This window comes from Bufo bufo, chromosome 4, assembly GCF_905171765.1.
Source record: "Bufo bufo chromosome 4, aBufBuf1.1, whole genome shotgun sequence".
Lineage (NCBI taxonomy): Eukaryota > Metazoa > Chordata > Amphibia > Anura > Bufonidae > Bufo > Bufo bufo.
Genome location: NC_053392.1, coordinates 425687823 through 425710727, shown reverse-complemented (window position 1 = coordinate 425710727; position 22905 = coordinate 425687823). Strand labels below are relative to the sequence as shown.

At 44.2% G+C, this 22905-nt stretch overlaps 1 protein-coding gene across 2 annotated transcripts in view; it reads left to right on the top strand.

The window, feature by feature from the left end:
* AHCTF1 (AT-hook containing transcription factor 1) overlaps positions 1-22905 on the top strand; it is a 289329-nt gene that overhangs the window by 161167 nt on the left and 105257 nt on the right. For both annotated transcript variants that reach the window (XM_040429321.1, XM_040429320.1), the window contains exons 20-23: positions 1137-1283; positions 7244-7431; positions 12582-12726; positions 13399-13530. In XM_040429321.1, coding sequence (XP_040285255.1) covers positions 1137-1283; positions 7244-7431; positions 12582-12726; positions 13399-13530 — 612 coding nt within the window. The remainder of the gene's footprint in view (positions 1-1136; positions 1284-7243; positions 7432-12581; positions 12727-13398; positions 13531-22905) is intronic.

Genomic DNA, 22905 nt, shown 5'->3' with positions numbered 1-22905 from the left:
CAGTCATGGTGGAGGGAGCATTATAGTTTGGGGTGGTTTTCTGCCTGAAGGCATGGACGCCTAGCGATTTATTGAGGGAACAATGAGTTCTAAGGTGCATTAAAAAAAATTTACAGAAGAATATAAGGTCAGAAATCCATGACCTCAAGCTGAAGAGATGTTGGCTGATGCAACAAGTAAAAAATGGTTGAAAAAGATTTGTGTTTTGGAAGGGCAGTCAGAGTTCTGACTTTGTCTATTGAGATGCTGTGCCATTACATGAAGAGGGCCCTGTATGCAAGTCGACCCGGTAATAGTGGTTAACTGAAACACATTTGCAGGGATTAATGATCCAGAATTCCTTCTAAACTCTGTGTAAATTTCTTATTTGCAGCTACAGGAAGTGTTTTAGATGTTGTGTTGGTGTTACTAAAGAACAATCAACAGGTCATTTAAAGGGCTCTCCGGGAGTAGAGTATTGATGATGTATCCTCAGAGTAGGTAGTCAATATCAGATTGGTGGGGTCCTCTAATCAGTTGTTTGAGGTTGGGGTGCTCTGTTGAGCTTTTCGACACAATCATATGCCAGTCACGGCACAATTATTGGTTACATATGTTCATCTCAGTCCTATTCATGTGAATAGGCCTAGCCTGCAAGTATCAAGCACAGCTTGATATGTTGTGAGGAGGTCAAACCATTCACCAAAGTGCCACAGCCTCTTCAAACAGCTGACTGGCAAGGGTGCCTGATTTTGGACCCCCACCAATCAGATATGGATGACTTATTCTGATGATGGATAATCAATATTTTATTCTTGGAAAACCCGTTTAAATTCAAGGTTTTGGTTGATAGTTTTCACCTGCATTGTGCGTGCTTACTCGGTGCTCTCAGACCACCTCATTAGTAATTGATGTAGGATTTAAGGTCGTTCTTAAGAGTTCACTTCATTTTTCTAGCAGCTGATGAGCACATGCAATGGTCTTCTATTGATTTCAGTGGACAAATGCTCAAGACATATGTGGCCACTTGCAGCAATCAACTTGTTGGAGGAAAAAGGTTGTCCAGTTGGGTGAAACCCTTTTAATGTCTGTGCAAGGTATTATCATTCATTTCTAAACCAATACATCTTGACCAACCTTAACCACTCGTATAACAGATAGTTTACTTTTTGCTGGATGTGATGTACTCCTTCCCAGATAAACCAGATTCCTCCATAGAATCATTCCCTACAGCCTTTTCTGTACCCTGTGGTCTAATAAAGCTTATTCAAGGCTTTTGGCTTCTGGATCATAATGATTATCAGGTATTTTTATTATTTCAACTTTTCTTGTAAGAAAATGATTGTGTGACTTGAAGCCCATATGCTTTGCATGCCTACATATACAGGTGCATATCAAATACATTAGAACATAATCAAAAAGTTATCGTATTTTCTGCTTTATAAGACCCAGCTGATTGTATGCACCCTATGTTTTAGAGGAGGAAAATAAGAAAAAATATTTTTCATTAGACCTCAGATCAGTCTTCCATGCCAGACCTCCATCAGACCTCAGATCAGAGATAAAATACATAACTTCACTTACCTCTCCTGCTCCTCTCCAGTTCCGGCGGTCTCTGCAGCAGTTGCGCTCCCTTGTCTTCTCCGGCCGGCGCTGCACTTTTACCTGACTGCATGCATCAGGTCATAGTGCTCTCTGTACACGGTCAGAACAGTGCAACACAGCCCCAGGGAAGGAGACCAGGGACCGCGAATTCCAGCACTTCGCTCCCCGCACCTAATGCATACTAGTGAGCACTTCTATAATGGAAGTTCTCACTATTATTCACTTTATAAGACCCACTGCAATTTTTCACCCACTTTGGGGGGGGGGGGGAGAGTACATTTTATAAAGTGAAAAATACAGTAATTTACTTCAGTAATTAAATTCAAAAAGTGAAACTCATATATTAGATTATTTAGATTCATCATACACAGTGATCCATTTCATGTGTTTACTTCTGTTTTATAATGATGATTATGACTTTCAGCTAATGAAAACCCAAAAGTCAGTGTCTCAGAAAATGAGAAGATTGTGAAAAATGTTGTAGACTCATGGTGTCACACTCTGATCAGCAATCCTCAATAAAAACACCTGCAAAGGTTCCCTAAGCCTTTAAATGGTCCCCCTCAGTCTGGTTCGGTAAGCTACATAATCATGGGAAAGGCTGTTTAACAGTTGTCCAGAAGATAGTCATTGACACCCTCCACAAGATGAATAAGCCACAAAAGGTCATTGCTGAAGAAGTAGGCTGTTCCAAGCATATTAGTGGAAGGAAAAAGTGTGGTAGAAAAATGTGCAAATGTAACAGTGATAACCACAGCCTTGAAAGGATTGTCAAGAAAAGGATATTCATGAATTTTGGGGAGATTCACAAGGAGTGGGCTGCGGCTAGAGTCAGTGCTTCAAGAGCCACCACACACAGACGTATCCAGGACATGGGCTACAACTATCACATTCCTGACTGAGAGACAATGTCAGAAGACTCTTACATGGGCAAAGGAGGACTGGACTGTTGCTTAGTAGTCCAAAATCCTGTTTTTCAGATGAAAGTAAATTTCGTATTTCATTTAGAAATTAAGGATCCCAGAGTCTAGAAGAAGAGTGGAGAAGCACAAAATCTGAGTTGCTTGAGGTCCAGTTTGACGTTTCCACAGTCAGTGATGGTTTGAGGAGCCACGTCGTCTGTTGGTGTTGGTCCACTGTGTTATATCAAGTCCACATTTGGCGCTGCTGTCCTCCTGGAGATTTTAGAGCACTCTGACCAGCTTTATGGAGATGCTGATTTTACTTTTCAGCAGGACCTGGCACCTGCCCCCACTGCCAAAAGTACCAGTACCTGGTTTAATAACCATGTTATCACTGTGTGCTTGATTGGCCAGCAAACTTGCCTGACCTAAATCCAAAACCCCAACACTGCAGATGAGTTGAAGTCTGCTATCAAAGCAGCCTGGGCTTCCATAACACCTCAGCTGTGCCACAGGCTGGTCGCCTCCATACAGTCATTTATGCAAAAGGAGCCCCGACTAAGTATTGAGTGTATATACTATACAGACTTTTTTTTCAGTAGGCCAGATTTTTTATTTTTTTTAAATTGGTCTTATAATCAAATTTTCTGGTATACCAACTTTTGGGTTTTCATTAGCTGTAAGCTGTAATCTTCAACATTAAAAGAAATTAACACTTGAAAAGGATCACTGTGTGTAATGAATCTATATAATATGAGTTTCACTTTTTAAATTGAATTACTGAAATTGTTTTCGATATGGTATATCACAAAAATGAGTACACCTCACATTTTTGTAAATATTTATATCTTATCTTATAACTTTTTATGGGACAACACAAGATATGACACTTTGATACAATGTAAAGTAGTCAGTGTACAGCTTGTATAACAGTGTAAATTTGGTGTGCCCTCAAAATAACTCAACACACAGCCATTAATGTCTCAACCACTGGCAACAAAAGTGAGTGAGTATACTCATAAGTGGAAATGGCCAAATTGTGCCCAGATTGTGTGGCCCCCATTATTTTCCAGCACTGCCTTAACTCTCTTGGGCATGAAGTTCACTAGAGATTCACAGGTTGCCATTGGAATCCTCTTCCACTCCTCTGTGATGACATCACAACGCTGGTGGATGTTAGAGACCTTGCGCCCCTCCACTTTAGTTTGAGGAAGCCCCACAGATGCTCAATAGGGTTTAGGTCTGGGGACATGCCTGGCCAGTCCAGCACCTTTACCCGCAGTTTCTTTAGTAAGGCAGTGGTCGTCTTGGAGGTGTGTTTGGTTTATCATGTTGGAATTCTGCCCTGTGGCCCAGTTTCCGAAGGGAGGGGGATCATGTTCTGCTTCAGTACATGTTGGCATTCATGGTTCCCTCAATGAACTGTAGCTCCCCACAGCCGGCAGCACTAATGCAGCCCAAAACCATGACACTCCCACCACCACGCTTGACCGTAGGCAAGACACACTGGTCCAGTAATCCATGTCCTTAGTCTGCTTGTCTTCAGCAAACTGTGGGCTTTCTTGTGCATAATCATTAGAAGAGGCTTCAGACCAATTTGATGCAGTGTGAGGTGTATGGTCTGGGCACTAAAAGGCTCACCCCCCTGCTGGCAGCAATCATATGTCTATTTTGAAAAGGCAACCTCTAAGCACTTGCACTCAACTTCTTTGGTCAACCATGACGATGCCTGTTCTCAGTGGGACCTGTCTTGTTAAACCGCTGTATGGTCTTGGCCACCGTGCTGCAGCTCCGTTTCAGGGTGTTGGCAATCTTCTTATAGCCTAGGCCAGGGCTGGCCAACCTGCGGCTCTCCAGCTGTTGCAAAACTACTACTCCCATCATGCCTAGACTGCTTACAGCTATCAGCCTACAGCAGGGCATGGTGGGAATTGTAGTTTTAAAACAGCTGGAGAGCCGCAGTTTGGCCAGTTTATGTAGAGAAACAATTTTTTTTATTTTTTTATTTTTATTTTTTATCCAGATACACAGTTCTTTGCCATGAGGTTCCATGTTGAACTTCTAATGACCAGTATGAGAGCGTGATGACGCCAAATTTAACACACCTGCTACCCATTCACACCTGAGGCCTTGTAACACTAATGAGCCACATGACACCTGGGAGGGAAAATGACCAATTGGGCTCAATTTGGCCATTTTCACTTAGGGGTGTACTCACTTCTGTTACCAGCGGTTTAGACATTAATGGCTGTGCGAGTTATTTTGAGGGCACACCAAATTTACACTGGTATACAAGCTGTACACCAACTACTTTACATTGTATCAAAGTGTCATTGTCCCATGAAAAATATAATAAAATATTTACAAAAAATGTGAGATGCTGTATTCTAATGCGCCTGTACTGCTGCTCTTTGTGTAATGAGCAAAAAAGGGGGGGGGGGGGGATTATTTTAAAATATAACTTTTAATAAGGTCTAGAAATAACAGAATAATAAGACTCACTACAATATACAGACATACATACATAGAGGGACCAAATTAATGGTACCCAGGTGGCTGGTAGAGACACATTCAACATGGCTGCGGTCAAACTTAGTAGGCAGCCACAAATGTGGCAATTGCGTTGCCTGTAAGCACATTATGACCACAAAATCTTTTATTTGCTCGGTCACGGGTAGGACGTACCCCATTCCAGATTTCATTAATTGTAAATCTAGGGGGGTGATATATCGCATCCTCTGAGTGTGGTTTAGAATACGTTGGTAAGACCATACGTGAATTCCGGAGGAGGATTTGTGAGCACATGGGGGACGTCATTCACAAGAGAGAAACCCCGGTGTCCAAACATGTGCACACTGACCATAATGGAAAAGCTTGTAAAACCCCCGTCGAGAGGGGGTAACTGGGACAGGAACGTCCTCCAACGTGAAGCACGCTGGATCTTCAACCTAAAAACGTCAGCCCCATGCGGCATGAATGAAAGATTAAACTATACTTGTTTTATCTAAAATACTGCATTCATGTCCACTGTACTGCCTCGTCTGTCCACCCAATACTGTGGGTTTACACTCACAACTGCGCTAATACCTCTATCCTACAATTGCGCATGCGCCCTCAGTGGTCATGGTCTCCACTTTTTGACTGTGGATTCATTTACATCCACACTTGTATAACCTAAATTGCGCACTGCCTGAGTGTATATTATGCTTTGACTGCGCATCCATATGCATTTATGCAACCTGAATTGTGCATTATCTGTTTGAATTGTGCCTTGACTGCACGCTGTTTGTATTGTTGATGTGCACCATTGTCTGCGCATCGCCTTGCTTAAAGCTGCTCAAGCAGCATCTATTTTAACAATGTCTGTATCATACATAGCCTGTTACCTCCTTCCCTGCGCCAAATGTCATTATCCTGTTCACGGCAATATATTCCTATTGTTACTATGGAGATGCATACACTTTGCATCCCACGTGATCGCCGACCCATCTATGGCCGTGAGATCTCTGGCTCCGCCTATCCCCTGTCGCCAGTACCACCACTCCCACGTGGCGTCGCCGGTGTGTGACGTCATATGCTGCGTCCGCGCTTGATCTCGGGCGCGATTCCTCTGCCCAGGCAATCCTCCTGACGCGCGGGCCTTGTGCCCGAGAGATTTGCAGCGCTCTGGCCTGGCGTCGCATCCTGATGACGTATGTGAGGAGGGGGCGTGACGGAGGAGGAGGCGCGACTATTTAAAGTCCACTACTGCGGCTGGTTGATATCGTTGTTTCCCCCAACCATAGGGGATTCACTAGATACTGGATCGTTGTATATCCCCCTATCCGTCCAGCATAGGACCACCCTTCCTCTGCAAGACCGCACCCCACCACCCTGGGATAGCGGATACAGGCCTCTGTTGCTTGTTTTCTTCCCAGTGTCTATTTAGCCTCAGGCTACACACCTGCGGTTATCTATCCATCTTCCTGCATTTACTCCCCTGAAGAGTCACGGACAGAAACGTGCCACGTCGGGAGGTCATTGGGAGCACCATAATTTTTTGCACTGGAAATTAGAGTGTAGATTTAGGGATAAGGTCCAAGATGGGGACAGACATCCGGACGGGGTCGCCCCTTTCGGGGTGAGTGCTCTGTGTAGGTAGGTAGAAGTAAAATAGCCCCCTCCACCATTGGTAGGGTCATACAGGACAAGTCCTGCTGCTTCTTCTACACAGTAACACAGCAAATCTACAACTTCCCATGCGGCATACATCCATAGTTTCCTGCACCTTATCATCCCAGTATCTACCAGGGTCTGGTAAGACTGCTCACGCCTTTCATTAGACGGAGCAGATTTTTTGTCTCTACCAGCCACCAGGGTACCATTAATTTGGTCCCTCTATGTATGTTTGTATGTCTGTATATTGTAGTGAGTCTTATTATTCTGTTATTTCTAGACCTTATTAAAAGTTATATTTTAAAATAATCACACTCCCCCCTATGCCAACATAGCCTGAATAGATTCAGAGCTCTGATTCATTTCTGCTCTTTGTGTAATGACCCTGCATTCCTGGTCTGAATGCTGGAATCTTTCTTTCTTTTCAAACTGTTTCAAAATGCACTAAAAACTGTCCGCGCTTTATGTAGATTGTTGCTGGAGATAAACAATTCACTGCTCTGGAATTCTCTTGACCTAGGTCATTCTGTCGTTCTCTTTCTGATTGTCGGCATATTTGAAGAAGGAATCTGTAACAACCACTTCATTTTCATTTCTTCTAGAATTCAGTGGACTGTATTCTCCATCCGGCTGCAAGTAGGGTAATGACATGGCAGCACAATCTGATTATAGAGACCTTAATGTGCCAGTTAGAGTATCGACAAGCCCTGCGCTATATTCAGGTTATCAAGCCTCCAATATCCAACAGCTCAGAGGTCAAACTTCACATGACTGTATTTTTAGCCAACAGGTAAGGTTTATTTGCCCCTATCACATGGTATTAGACTTTTCTATCTGCTTATTGATGCATGTTTGGTGCTCCTTATAGTCTAAGATCTAGTAAAATCATGAAATGGGGCACTCTGTGGGTGAAGGTCTCATATGCGCTAGCTGTGTATTTGAAGACTTAACCGCCTCCGGACCGCCTAACGCAGGATCGTGTTTCGGAGGCGGCAGCCCTGCGCACGGTCACGCATATATGCGTCATCTCGCGAGACGCGAGATTTCCTGTGAACGCGCGCACACAGGCGCGCGTGTTCACAGGATCGAAAGGTAAGCGAGTGGATCTCCAGCCTGCCAGCGGCGATCTTTCGCTGGCAGGCTGGAGATGCGATTTTTTTTTTTTAACCCCTAACAGGTATGTTAGACGCTGTTTTGATAGCAGCGTCTAATATACCTGCTACCTGGTCCTCTGGTGGTCCCTTTTGTTTGGATCGACCACCAGAGGACACAGGCAGCTCAGTAATATGTAGCACCAAACACCACTACACTACACCCCCCCCGTCACTTATTAACCCCTGATCACCCCATATAGACTCCCTGATCACCCCCCTGTCATTGATCACCCCCCTGTCATTGATCACCCCCTTGTAAGACTCCATTCAGACGTCCGTATGATTTTTACGGATCCACGGATACATGGATAGGATCCGCAAAACACATACGGACGTCTGAATGGAGCCTTTCAGGGGGGTGATCAATGACAGGGGGGTGATCACCCCATATAGACTCCCTGATCACCCCCCTGTCATTGATCACCCCCCTGTAAGGCTCCATTCAGACGTCTGTATGTTTTTTACGGATACATGGATCGGATCCGCAAAACACATACGGACATCTGAATGGAGCCTTTATAGGGGGGTGATCACCCCATATAGACTCCCTGATCACCCCCCTGTAAGGCTCCATTCAGATGTCCGTATGTTTTTTACGGATCCATGGATACATGGATCGGATCCACAAAACACATACGGACATCTGAATGGAGCCTTTATAGGGGGGTGATCAATGACAGGGGGGTGATCACCCCATATAGACTCCCTGATCACCCCCCTGTCATTGATCACCCCCCCCTGTAAGGCTCCATTCAGACATTTTTTTGGCCCAAGTTAGCGGAAATTTTTTCTTTTTTTTCCTTACAAAGTCTCATATTCCACTAACTTGTGTCAAAAAAGAAAATCTCATATGAACTCACCATACCCCTCACGGAATCCAAATGCGTAAAAAAATTTTGACATTTATATTCCAGACTTCTTCTCACGCTTTAGGGCCCCTAGAATGCCAGGGCAGTATAAATACCCCACATGTGACCCCATTTCGGAAAGAAGACACCCCAAGGTATTCAATGAGGGGCATATTGAGTCCATGAAAGATTGAAATTTTTGTCCCAAGTTAGCGGAAAGGGAGACTTTGTGAGAAAAAATAAAAATCAATTTCCGCTAACTTGTGGCAAAAAAAAAAAATTTAATAAGAGGTTCACCATCACTGCCTTAGGGTGTCTACTTTCCGAAATGGGGTCATTTGTGGGGTGTTTGTACTGTCTGGGCATTGTAGAACCTCAGGAAACATGACAGGTGCTCAGAAAGTCAGAGCTGCTTCAAAAAGCGGAAATTCACATTTTTGTACCATAGTTTGTAAACGCTATAACTTTTACCCAAACCATTTTTTTTTTTTTTACCCATTTTTTTTTTATCAAAGTCATGTAGAACAATAAATTTAGAGAAAAATTTATATATGGATGTCGTTTTTTTTTGCAAAATTTTACAACTGAAAGTGAAAAATGTCATTTTTTTGCAAAAAAATAGTTTAATTTAGATTAACCCTTTCATGACCAAGGGTCATTGATGCCCTAATGTCCAGGTCCAAATTTACAAATCTGACATGCGTCATTTTATGTGGTAATAGCTTTGGAACACTTTTACTTATCCAAACCATTCTGAGATTGTTTTCTCGTGACATATTGTACTTCATGATAGTCATATATTTGAGTCAATATATCTCACCTTTATTTATGAAAAAATCCAAAATGTACCCAAAATTTTGAAAAATTCACAATTTTCCAAATTTCAATTTCTCTGCTTCTAAAACAGAAAGTCATACCTAATAAAATATTTATTACTTAACATTTCCCATATGTCTACTTTATGTTGGCATCATTTTGGAAATGTCATTTTATTTTTTTAGGACGTTAGAAGGCTTAGAAGTTTAGAAGCAATTCTTAAAATTTTTAAGAAAATTTCCAAAACCCACTTTATAAGGATCAGTTCAGGTCTGAAGTCACTTTGTGGGGCCTACATAGTGGATACCCCCATAAATGACCCCATTGCAGAAACTACACCCCTCAAGTTACTCAAAACTGATTTTACAAACTTTTTTAACCCTTTAGGTGTTCCACAAGAATTAAAGGAAAATGGAGATGAAATTTCTAAATTTCACATTTTTGGCAGATTTTCCATTTTATTGCATTTTTTTATTTAACACATTGAGGGTTAACAGCCAAACAAAACTCAATATTTATTACCCTGATTCCGCGGTTTACAGAAACACCCCACATGTGGTCGTAAACTGCTGTACGGGCACACGGCAGGGCGCAGAAGGAAAGGAATGCCATACGGTTTTTGGAAGGCAGATTTTGCTGGATTGGTTTTCTGAACGCCATATGTTTTTTATTTTTCTGCCGATCGTCTTGTGCAAGGGCTCGTTTTTTGCAGAAAGTGTTGAGGTTTTAATTGGTACCATTTTTGGGTACATAGGATTTTTTGATCATTCATTATTACACTTTATAGGGCAAGGTGACCAAAAAATTGGCTGTTTTGGAACAGCTTTCATTTATTTATTTTTACAGCGTTCATCTGAGGAGTTAGGTCATGTGATAGTTTTATAGAAAAGATCGTTACGGACGTGGCAATACCTAATATGTATACTTTTTCTTATTTATTTAAGTTTTACACAATAATAGCATTTCTGAAACCAAACAAATTATGTTTTAGTGTCTCCATAGTCTGAGAGCCATAGCTTTTATATTTTTTGGGCGATTGTCTTAAATAGGGTATCATGTTTTGCGGGATGAGGTGACTGTTTAATTGGTACTATTTTGGGGGTCATAAGCCTTTTTTATCGCTTGCTGTTGCACTATTTGTGATGTAAGGTGACAAAAATAGCTTTTTTTGGCACTTTTTTTTTTTTTTTTTTTTTTAATAGTGTTTATCGGACTGGGTCTATCATGTGATATATTTATAGAGACGGTCGTTACGGACGCGGTGACACCTAATATGTGTATTTTATTTTTTCATTTTTTTTATAGGAAAAGGCAATTTCTTTTTTTATTTACATTTTTATTTATTTATTTTTCATTTTTATTATTTTCACTTTCCTTTTTTATCAAGTCCCTCTTGGATCATGAAGATCCAATGGGGCTGATGGCTGTACTATACTTTGCAATGCTCTTGCATTGCAAAGTATAATACTATTAGATGCCCTGTAGGTGGCAGCACCGGATGCCTTTGCCATGGCAACCATCGGGCGCTGCTATCAGCGCTGCAGCCCCGATGGTTCAGAGAGGGAGCTCCCTCCCTCTATTAACCCCATGGATGCTGCAACCGCGGCATCTATGGTTACAGCAGAGTGTCAGCATAGAGCTGACACTCGCTGCTGATGGCGGCGGCTCAGGAATGGAGCTTCCGCCATCACACACAGCGGGGGCACAGGATCGGGGGCAGCGCTGGATGGGGGGGGGGGGGTGTATTGGGGTACGGCGGCTAACCTTGAGGGTGAGTGAGGCTGGGGCAGGAGGGGCGGGGAGACAGCATGGGGCGGATCGCATCAGGGAGGGACTATATGAATATGGATCGGGCGGGGGAACTACTGCATCAGGGGCAGGCGCGCACAGGGGGGTGTTGGAGGAGCACAGATCGGGGGGCACAGGAAAGGGGCACAGATTGGGGGCCACAGAGACACTACCTGATTTCAGGCTGTGATCTGCAGAGCGCAGATCAGAGCCTGAAACCGGCATTTTTTCCACTGCCGCGATCCGATTGGTTAGTCTGCACAGACTAACCAATCGGATCGATTGTCGGCAAGGGGCCACTCTGATTGGTCCCTTGCCGACATTACTGAACTGTATGCTGTCCGTGACAGCAGCAGGGCTCGGGCAGAAGCTTTAATCCAAGCGCTTTGCAGCGCTTGGATTAAAGAACTGTCTTGACGTTTATAGACGTGATAGCTGCACGGGGCATGTGCAGCTATCACGTATATATACAGATTGCAGTCGGGAAAGGGTTAATAACAAAAAAGTAAAAATGTCAGCAGCAATGAAATACCACCAAATGAAAGCTCTATTAGTGAGAAGAAAAGGAGGTGAAATTCATTTGGGTGGTAAGTTGCATGACCGAGCAATAAACGGTTAAAGTAGTGTAGTGCAAAAGTGTAAAAAGTGGCCTGGTCATTAAGGGTGTTTAAGCTAAGGGGGCTGAGGTGGTTAAAGGGGTTTTCTCATCTTGCTACTTCATCCTCAATTGCTGCCAGCTAGCTGTTCACTTCCTGGTTTTTCTGCAGCTAAGGCTGGGCGGGCTTAGGCAGCTAGAGTGAAGGCCGGCCACACCTCCTTATGACATCACACTGAGATGAGAGCCGAGTCCTGCGTGCTAGTTCATGTGAAAAGTATGACTCATCAGTCTGGCAGCCTGCAGTGTCTGTGAGGGGAATGGTTACTCAGAGAGCCATGTGAAGTGAGCTCAGTGTACAGTAACATTTGGCTGTTCTGCAGTTTTACACACAAAATCTCTGTCTGATCTTTTACAAACCCATTCTGTGCATCAAAAACTATAATTCCATATTATACATTAGCCCAAAAGCTTGACCAACTCCCACCCACCAGCACTGATGCAGATTTGTTTCCATTACAGCTGTACTCCAGTTGTGTATAAACCTCACACTATGTATCTTTATAGATGCATATACAGCTCAGCTACATGTGTCTTCTCCAGTCCCCTAACATCACTTTGGCTGAATGGCTTCCTATACAGCCCTACTACATCTTTATTCTACTCCCCCACTAGTACTGTGTCTGATTACCCAGATGATAATACCCCTTTAAGGCAATTTTTTTATTTATTTTTTTAGGCACATTTTTGAGGCTTGGAATCTGCAGAAACTTCACTCTAGCCGACTGAATGTAGAAGAGTTGCTGAAGCATATGTATGAAACCTGTCAAGAAATGGGGCTTATGGAAGACTTGCTGAAGCTCACCTTTACAGATTCTGAGCAAGTAAGCTACCATTATTCACATAACCATGATTGCAGAAAGTTGCTTCATAATTTATATGTAATAAATATGCGCTGTTAATTCGGCTGATATAACTAGACAATCTGGTCACTGCCACTGGATAGGAAAATGGCATTTATGTTGGAAATATTCCCTTTGCAGGTTAGAATCGGGCCTCATGCACACAACTATATCTGTCTTGCTTTGCGCAAATCCGCAAAATACAGATTCTGTCCTTGTCGTTTTTTTTTTTTTTTTCTTGTTTTTTTTTACCCATTGACTTCATTCGGTCCGCGGGCTGCATTTTGCAAACATGAAATCTTGCATACAGTATATGGGTGCGGAATGTAGGTGGATGATCCTTGTGCTTTTCGTATCTGAATCTCCGTTCCACGAGAAGAACATGACCTATACTTTTCAGCAAAATGCGGACCATGTACCCTTAAAGTCAATGAGCCCACAAAAAATGTGAATGCAACATGGATGTTTTCCGTATTTTGTGGACCTGCGATTTGCAGAATGCAAAATACAAAATACATACTATCGTATATATGAGGTTTTACACTTATATAACATTTGTCACTTAGAAGAAAACCCTGGGTAAGAAAGATTTACAGATAGTGTTTGAGCTGAATGTTTGCAGTAACTTTTAGTGATTCTTCATTTCCTTTGTAGGACTATTTGCATAAGTATTTACACACAAATGGAGGGGTGCAGAATCAAGAGCTCCTTTTGGTTCATCATTTGCAGAGAGCAAATTACATCCCAGCGCTGCAGCTAAACCAGTTACTGAAAAATTATCACCTGGTAAGACAATTCTTTGGATGATCTTTTGGAAGCCTTATTAAAACTGATATCTTGCATTTAAATTTAACCCCTTAAGTACAGGGCCTGTTTTTTTATTTTTTATCCTCCCTGCATTCTAATAGCCATAACCTTCAATTTTCTGTTCATATGGCCATTTAATGGCTTATTTTTTATTAATTTTTTTGCTGGATAAGTTGTATATATTTTTTTATTTTTTATATTGACTCATTTAATTTACTATGTCTTGTACTGGAAAACGTAAATTAAATAATAAAGCGCTATTCCATAAGGTTTTTCGGGTTGTGATATTACAGCGTTCACTGTGATAAAAATGACATGACGTCCATTCTGTAGCTCGATACAATTACAGTGATGTTAAATTTGCATAGTTTTGGGTTTCTTTTTTATTACTCCTTTGAAATCAAGGTTCTTTGCATCACCATGACTTTTTAAATAAAATATTTCAGTCCACAGAGCTGTATGAGGGGTTTTTTTTTTTTTTTTTTTTTTTTTTTTTTTTAGGTGAACTGTAATTTTTATTTGTACCATTTTTGGGGCACATACAACTTTTTGATTACTGTTCAATTTTTTTGGGGGGATAAGGTGACCGGAAAAAATAGCGAATTGCTTTTGGTGGTTTTAGCCAAAAGCAGGTGGTGACGGGAACGAGCCTTCCTAGTGTCACCCGCAATGTTAGGGAGGCTCGTTCCTGTCGCCGCCTGGTAGCTACCCTCAACGACTTCCCCCACACCACCACCACCTGTTGTACACCACACAACTCTGCAACTGCATGTATGTAAACGGGCCAGAACAGAACATGGTCAATTTGTGAATGTTTTTTTGCCTAAACCTTGCTTAACCACCTCAGCCCCCCTAGCTTAAACCCCCTTAATGACCAGACCACTTTTTACAATTCTGCACTACACTACTTTCACGGTTTATTGCTCGGTCATACAACTTACCACTCAAATGAATTTTACCTCCTTTTCTTCTCAGAAATACAGCTTTCTTTTGGTGGTATTTGATTGCTGCTAAGATTTTTCGTTTTTCCGATATTAATCAAAATAGGCTGGAATTTTCTAAAAAAGTGTATTTTTAACTTTCTCTGGTTAAATTGTTCAAATATAATTACATTTCTATACAAGTTTGTGTCAGAATTTATTGTGCTACATGTCTTTGATAAAAAAAATCCAATAAGTGTATATTTATTGGTTTGCGCAAAAGTTATAGCATTTACAAACTATGGTACAAAAATGTGAATTTCCGCATTTTAAAGCAGCTCTGACTTTCTGAGCACCGGTCATGTTTCTTGAGGTGCTAGAATGCCAGGATAGTATAAATACCCCCCAAATGACCCAATTTTAGAAAGAAGACACCCCAAAGTATTCGCTGAGGGGCATGGTGAGTTCATGTATGATTTAATTTTTTTTTCACAAGTTATTGGAAAATGACACTTTCTGAGAAAAAAAATATATATAAAGTTTCCATTTCTGTTAACTTCTGGCAAAAAAATAAAAAATCTACCACGGACTCACTATGCCCCTCAGTGAATACCTTGGGGTGTCTACTTTACGAAATGGGGTCATTTGTGGGGTGTGTTTACTGTTCTGGCATTTTGGGCGGGGCTAAATTGTGAGCATCCCTGTAAAGCCTAAAGGTGCTCGTTGGACTTTCGCCCCCTTTACGCACCATTAGGCTGCAAAAAAAGTGTCACACATGTGGTATCGCCGTACTCAGGAGAAGTAGGGCAATGTGTTTTGGGGTGTATTTTTACATATATTCATGCTGGGTGAGAGAAATATCTCTGTAAATTGACAACTTTGTATAAAAGAATTTAAAAAGTTGTCATTTACAGAGATATTTCTCACACACAGTATGGGTATATGTAAAAAATACTCCCCAAAACACATTGCCATACTTCTCAGTACGGCGATACCACATGTGACACTTTTTTGCAGCCTAGGTGCACAAAGGGGCCCAAATTCCAATGAGTACCTTTAGGATTCCACAGGGCATTTTTTACGCATTTGGATTCCAAATTACTTCACGCTTTAGGGCCCCTAAAATGCCAGGGCAGCATAAATACCCCACAAGTGACCCCATTTTGGAAAGACACCCCCAAGGTATTCCGTGAGGGGCGTGGCGAGTTCCTAGAATATTTTTTTTTTTTTTTGGCACAAGTTAGCGGAAAATGTTTTTTTTTTTTGTTTGTTTTTTCTCTTACAAAGTCTCATACTCCACTAACTTGTGACAAAAAATGGGTCTCCTAGGCAACCTGTTTGTGTACTAACTGTAGTACACGAACAGGCAATGCATTACAATACAGATGTATTGTAATGCATTGCAGAGGGGATCAGGCCCCCAAAAGTGAACATCATAAATAAATAAAGTAAAAAAGTGTTTTAATAAAAATTAATAAAGTAATAAAATGAATAAAGTAAAGAAAAAAAACACCCCTTTCCCCTTATTTTAGAATAAAAAACAGAATAACAAAACCCACACATTAGGTATCACCGCGTCTGTAATGACCGGCTCTATAAATATATCACATGATCCACCCTGTCCGATAAACACCATAAAAAAAAAAAACGGTGTTAAAAAATTTTTTGGGAACTCACCTGTAAAATCTCTCTCGCTTAGTTTCATTGGGGGACACAGGACCGTGGGTATAGCTGCTTGCTGCCACTAGGAGGCGACACTAGGCTGAAAAGTGATAACTCCTCCCCTGTCGGCTACACCACCTCCAGCCTGGAGAGAGCATATCAGTTTGTGCCCAAGCAATAGGAGTAGGAGAGAAAATAAATAAAAATCAACAAATGACAGTCGGACCGAACCAGAACTGCGGACCGTGCAGGCCCACCAACCGCCACCATTGGCGGCAAACAGAATTACTGGGTGGGAGCTGTTCACCAATGAAACTAAGCGAGAAAGAGATTTTACAGGCGAGTTCACAAAAATCTTGTTTTCTCGCTCGTATCATTGGGGAACACAGGACCGTGGGACGTGTTAAACCAGTCCCTGGGGAGGGAAACAAATCACCATCCCATGGAGAAAACGCCCTCGAGGATGCGTAATCCACTGCTGCCTGCAAGACCTTGCTGCCCGGAGCAGCATCCGCCGATGCCTAGGAAGGCACCCGGAAAATCTTGAAGAAAGAGCGCCTGGAAGGCCAAGACACTGCCCTTTACCGCTGGAAGCTAATGCATGGATAAACCCAAGAAGCGCCTACCGCTGGTCGGGTAGGCAATAACTCTGCCGGGCGTTGCTATGTCCTAGGAGCAGAATGCCCGAGCAACTGTCAAACAGATATACCTGGAATACGTCCCTTTAGAGATCGTCAGTTTGACAAGGACCCCCAGGAAACAAACAGGCAAGAGTCCGTACCGCGTAAAGCGTTAGTTATGGACCAGCAAACCTTAGAGGCCAAATCACATTGCTGATGGAAAGCCTTCTCTCTATAATGCGACAGAGAAAGAAGAGACCATGTCTGAGATGAGTTGGGAAGTGGAGACTACCTTCTGCAAAAAAGGAAGATACTGGGCGGAGCACTGCCTTATGCTAATGACAAGGGAAAAAAAATTCGTACAAGAAGGCGCTATCAACTCCGAGAGCCGCCGGGTGGAAGATCCTGCAACCCGGAATGCCGCCTTCCCAGAAAAAAAAAAAAAGAAAAGACGGCGTCCCAGAGGGAGGACATGTTCCTCACTGAAACATCCCCAAACGATTCACAGGTCTCTCCTGGCCGCAACTGTGGAAGCAGAACTAAAATCCAGGTCCGCAGGAACCCCTTGTGGTTAAGAGAATGCCTCTTAGGAAGCTGTAAATTGGACCAATGCCCCTAGAAACGCAGAAGTTTGTGGTGGGACTTCTAGCGAGAGAAGCTGCTTGAGAAACCACCGAGAAAAAATAAAAAAATTCCTGCTCCAGGCCTGCCCAACTGCAAGCCAAAGAACCAGAATCTCGGAGAAAGGTAGAAGTAAAGCTTATGTGAACATCACCGGTGAAGGGAAGCCCTGTAAGTGACCATATATTGACAATGTGGAAATCCGGCCTGGAAGGGCAGACGACTAAGATGAGAAAAATACTCTTGCTTGGTGGAGTGCAAATACGACATCCAACGCCCTCACCGTACCGGGAAACCCTATTCACGTGGAAAAATTTGATTTCGGATTCCATAGTCGTATCACCTATGGCTATGTAGGGACTAAGCTATCGAGAAGAGCGCACCCAAAGGTAGGTGCTGAACAGCTATGGCAATTACGCCATCGCAAAGCCCGAGTTGACTATAGCAGAACAATGGTTGTCGGAGCAACGGTCAATTATCGGTAGTGTAAACCATAAAGAAGCCTATTGCCAACTGAGACTGACACTCCACAGAATCTATTGGTAAAGCAATACTCCGCCGGAGTAGGAGGCCATATAAGGAAAGCCATCAGAGAAACGCTAACGCCATACTCCAGCTGAGGAGGAGGCCACACCGTCGAAGTCACTGATTCCAGAATCAGAGGAACGAGTCACCCGACGAAGGAACTGCGCCGTAGCAAACCTAGTATATAGTGGAGACGCTAATACACCCTGTACAGTAGGAGCTACAGCATGCTCTGCCAGCGTAAAACTGAGAGGAGGCCTAAGGACACCCAGTATAAACATGGTACCCTGGTGTCCCAGATAAGGATAGCTAGCCTTAAGCACTCCACCTAACAAGGGGGTGCTGAACAGGAGCAGCCGCCGAAGCAGTGACTGAGGTGGGCTGCCCCACTGCAGCGACTACAATCTCTAGCCCTAGTGTGTAACCTTCCCCGCGGAGAAGAACACGCTGTAATAGCTATTGCAGAGTGCCAGCAAAAACACCCTCACATAGAAAAGGAAGAGTGGTGGACAAGGAATACAGACACTGTGCCATTCGGCGCGCTGTATCGTAATATCAACATGTCGAATAATGACGTGCGTTGTCGAGGCCCAACACCGTGACCGACCTGAACGGTGGAGACTCATGGGGATGGGAGGTCTCTAGGACACAAGTGTTGCTGGGTGCCCCCTCCTGAACGGTTGACATCTTTGCGCCCAGAACCCGCATCGGAAGAAAGACGGGCACAACATGGAAATAGCTACAGTATCCAGTTGCAGTATCCCTATACCACTAGCTGCAGAGTACAAGGCCCAACGGCCCCGACTGTTGCCACAGCCCACCTTGAAGGAATCCAAGGCATCTAGTGTCGTGGCATATTGAATTATAGCATGCCAAAATGCTTAGAGATTCCCCCGTTAACGGATCACTTGTAGAAGAGGGTAATGCCATGGTGAAGGCCAACGACTGATGAAATAGCATTCAGTGGTAGTGCCATCCTCCGGTTAATCACAACCGCATCCAACGGTAGTGTAATTACCCCAACTATGGAGGGGGTGATGTCTACGGTAAGCACTAAATGGTAAAACACTCGGTAACACTGACATGGAAAAGGATCTAGGAATTTTAATAAACTGCAAACTAAGCTGCAAAAAACAGTGTCAGGCAGCTGCTGCCAAGGCCAATAAGATAATGGGTTGCATCAAAAGGGGCATAGATGCCCATGATGAGAACATATTCCTACCACTTTACAAATCATTAGTCAGACCACACATGGAGTACTGTGTACAGTTCTGGGCTCCAGTGAACAAGGCAGACATAGCAGAGCTGGAGAGGGTCCAGAGGAGGGCAACTAAAGTAATAACTGGAATGGGGCAACTACAGTACCCTGAAAGATTATCAAAATTAGGGTTATTCACATTAGAAAAAAGACAACTGAGGGGAGATCTAATTACTATGTATAAATATATCAGGGGTCAGTATAGAGATCTATCCCATCATCTATTTATCTCCAGGACTGACTGTGACGAGGGGACATCCTCTGCGTTTGGAGGAAAGAAGGTTTGTACACTAACATAGAAAAGGATTCTTTACGGTAAGAGCAGTGAGACTATGGAACTCTCTGCCTGAGGAGGTGGTGATGGTGAGTACAATAAAGGAATTCAAGAGGGGCCTGGATGTATTTCTGGAGTGTAATATTACAGGATATAGCTACTAGAAAGGGGTCGTTGATCCAGGGAGATATTCTGATTGGAGTCGGGAAGGAATTTTTTATTCCCCTAAAGTGAGGAAAATTGGCTTCTACCTCACAGGTTTATTTTGCCTTCCTCTGGATCAGCTTGCAGGATGACAGGCCGAACTGGATGGACAAATGTATTTTTTCGGCCTTATGTACTATGTTACTATGTTACTCAGTGGTAGTGTAATCACTCCACCTATGAAGGGGAGAAACATATACAGAAAATACTGTAACCCGAGGTAGTGCAAATACCACACCTATGGAAAGGGGAAATGCACTCAGAAGGAACTGAATCTAATGGTAGAGAAATGACACCCCTTATGGAAGGGGGTAATGCATATGACCAGTCCTGTACCCGGTGGGAAGAGTAATTCCTCCACCTATGTAAGGGAGTAATGCATACAGTAAACACTGCAACCATTGATAATGACATAACGCCACCTATGAAAGAGGCTAATGTTTACGGCCAGTATTGTACCCAGTGGAACTGCAATTCCTCCCCCTACGGAAGGGGGAGCGTCTATAGCTGGCACTGATACCAGTGCTAGTGCAGTTAGTCCCCTATGGAAGGAGGAAATACATAAAGTAAGTACTGTATCCAGTATTAGTGCAAATGCCGACTAAGGAAGGGGATAATGCATACAATCAGTATTGCTGGCTAGCATGGAGGCCATCTCGGAAGATTGAACTGGATTCATATCAGAGTCCGAATAACTGTTTCCTCCCCCCTTCCGAGCCAACTCCTTCAGGAAGGGAGGGTTCTGAATGTGACTTTAGGGGGGGAAGGGTGGAGGTGACAGAGGAGAAATATGTCCTGCTCTGTCCGGTTCGTGCGCAGTTCTACCTCTCAGCATCTAGCCATGACGGTTGCAGGCTGCGCCAGAGGTGATATAACCATAAAACCACCCAGGGGGTGGAATATGAACTACTACAGGACCACTCATCGGATTGTGCAGGTGGTGCTTAATCAACCAAATACCCAGGAGGGTGGATTGGGATCCATCAGATCTGCTCCCCTGGATTTACGCAGGTGGAGTATCATCAACCAAACGGCCCCGAAGGGCGGATTGGGAATCCTTTAGATCTGCTCCCCTGGATTTGTGCAGGTGGAGTATTATCAACCAAATGGCCCTGGAGGGTGGGTTTGGGAATCTTTAGATGTGCTCCCCTGGATTTGTGCAGGTGGAGCATTATCAACCAAATGGCCCCGAAGGGCGGATTGGGAACTTCCAGAGGTCTTGTATTGCCTTGCGCAGGTGGTGCTTTATCAACTAAACGACCCCGGAGGGTGGATTGGGAACTTGAAGCGGTTTTCCGCTGGATTGCGCAGGCGGTGACATCTCAACCATACGACCCAGGAGGGTGGTTTGGGAATCCTCCAGATTTTCTCTACTGGATTTGTGCAAGTGGAGACAAATCAACCAAACTGCCCTGGAGGGCGGATTGGGAACTGTGAGCGATCCTCCACTGTCTGGGATCGGACATAGGCCCAGTCTGGTACCTCACAATTAGGGTGCTCCTGCGGTGATGTGGGCTGAGGGGACAGGCTACCTGTAATGCCCCTGCCTACTAGATAAAAGGGAGGAAGGGGTTAAGTTCCTTAAAATCAAGGAATTTGGTCTGCAGGGAGGAAACATCGGATAATCCGATGCTGGCTGCAAGAGTGGGCAGCTAGGTGGGAAGAGTTCGTGCCTGAGGCACGAACCCGCCCCCTCCAAACCTGGAATGAAAGTTGCGGCCTTGTAGGCCGCAAAGCCAGGATCTAAGGTTCTATGGCCAACCGGGAATACTGCCGGTCGGTTAACAGAGGGACTCTGGTGTGCGGGATGTGCCCGCTCATGTCCACCGGCTGCGGGCGGCCAACCCATGGGCCGCAAGAAACAGTGCGCGCTGAGCACAGGTAGGCCCGAAGTGAAACCAGGGCCTGAATTTTCGCCGCCAGGCCGAATGATTAGCCGGCTGGGGATCGGAGGACCCGTAGCCGCGCTCTGAGGAGCCCTGGTTGTATACCGGTTGCGGGTGCATTTGCGCAGAAGGATGTGCTCCCCTGCGCGGCCTATAGTTACCGGCCGCGGGAGACCACCCCGCGGGCCGTATAGCGTGAGGCCCCCGGAAGGTTAGAGATGCGGCCTGTCTGTACCGGCCACGGGAGCCAACCCCGCGGGCCGTATAGAGTGAGGCCCCCGGAAGGTTAATGATGCAGCCTGTCGGCACCGGCCGCGGCAGCCCACCCTGCAGGCCGTATAGAGTGAGGCCCCCGGAAGGTTAATGATGCGGCCTGTCGGTACTGGCTGCGGGAGCCCACCCCGCGGGCCGGATATAGGGATGCGGCCTGACGTAAAGGTGGCCCTCAATGTGGAAGGTGCAGGCCGCAGGATCTACTGATAGGGAAACTCTGGACCCCTTTGCCCTGATTAGAACGAGGTGACCGAGAAGGGGAGGTGGGGAGATGAGGATGAGATACTTACCCAATCCGGACTACTCACCCTCATCTTGATCCTCTTCTCTTCACCCCTTCTCAGAGTACCAGCAGGGTCACCTCTTCAGCAGCAGGCACCCGAAGTGGCTGGAGACTGGAATGGCGGGGGTCTCGCCGGATTCAGGTGACCCTTTGACTGGCGGGAAGCAGGGGAGCTGGGCTTCCCTGGTCCACTTTTGCTTCTTTGGGAAGGCGAGCGGTGAAGGGATCCGACACCGGCCTTGCTCTCGGGGTAGACAGGGGAAATAGGCCCCTCTGTTTGCCCTCCCTAAAATGGAAAAAGATAAAACAAAGAAGAAAAAAAGAAGAAAAGGAAGCCGCCCTGCTAAAGCAGGGAGGTCTGCCTCTTACGACACTAAGCTAAAAACTGATAACTCCTCCCCTGCTGGCTATACCCCCTCCAGCCTGGAGAGAGCATATCACTTTTCAGCCTAGTGTCGCCTCCTAGTGGCAGCAAGCAGCTATACCCACGGTCCTGTGTCCCCCAATGATACGAGCGAGAAAAGGCATTTTTGTCACCTTACATCATAAAAAGTGCAACACCAAGTGATCAAAAAGGTGTATGTCCCACAAAAAGGATATCAATAAAACAGTCACCTCATCCTGCAAAAAATGAGCCCCTACCTAAGACAATCGCCAAAAAAATAAATAAAACTATAGCTCTCAGAACATGGAGACGCTAAAACATCATTTTTTTTTTTTTAAAAACTGCTATTATTGTGCTAAAGTGAAATATATACATATTAGGTATCGCCACGTCCGTAACAACCAGCTCTATAAAATATCACATGACCTAACCCCTCAGATGGA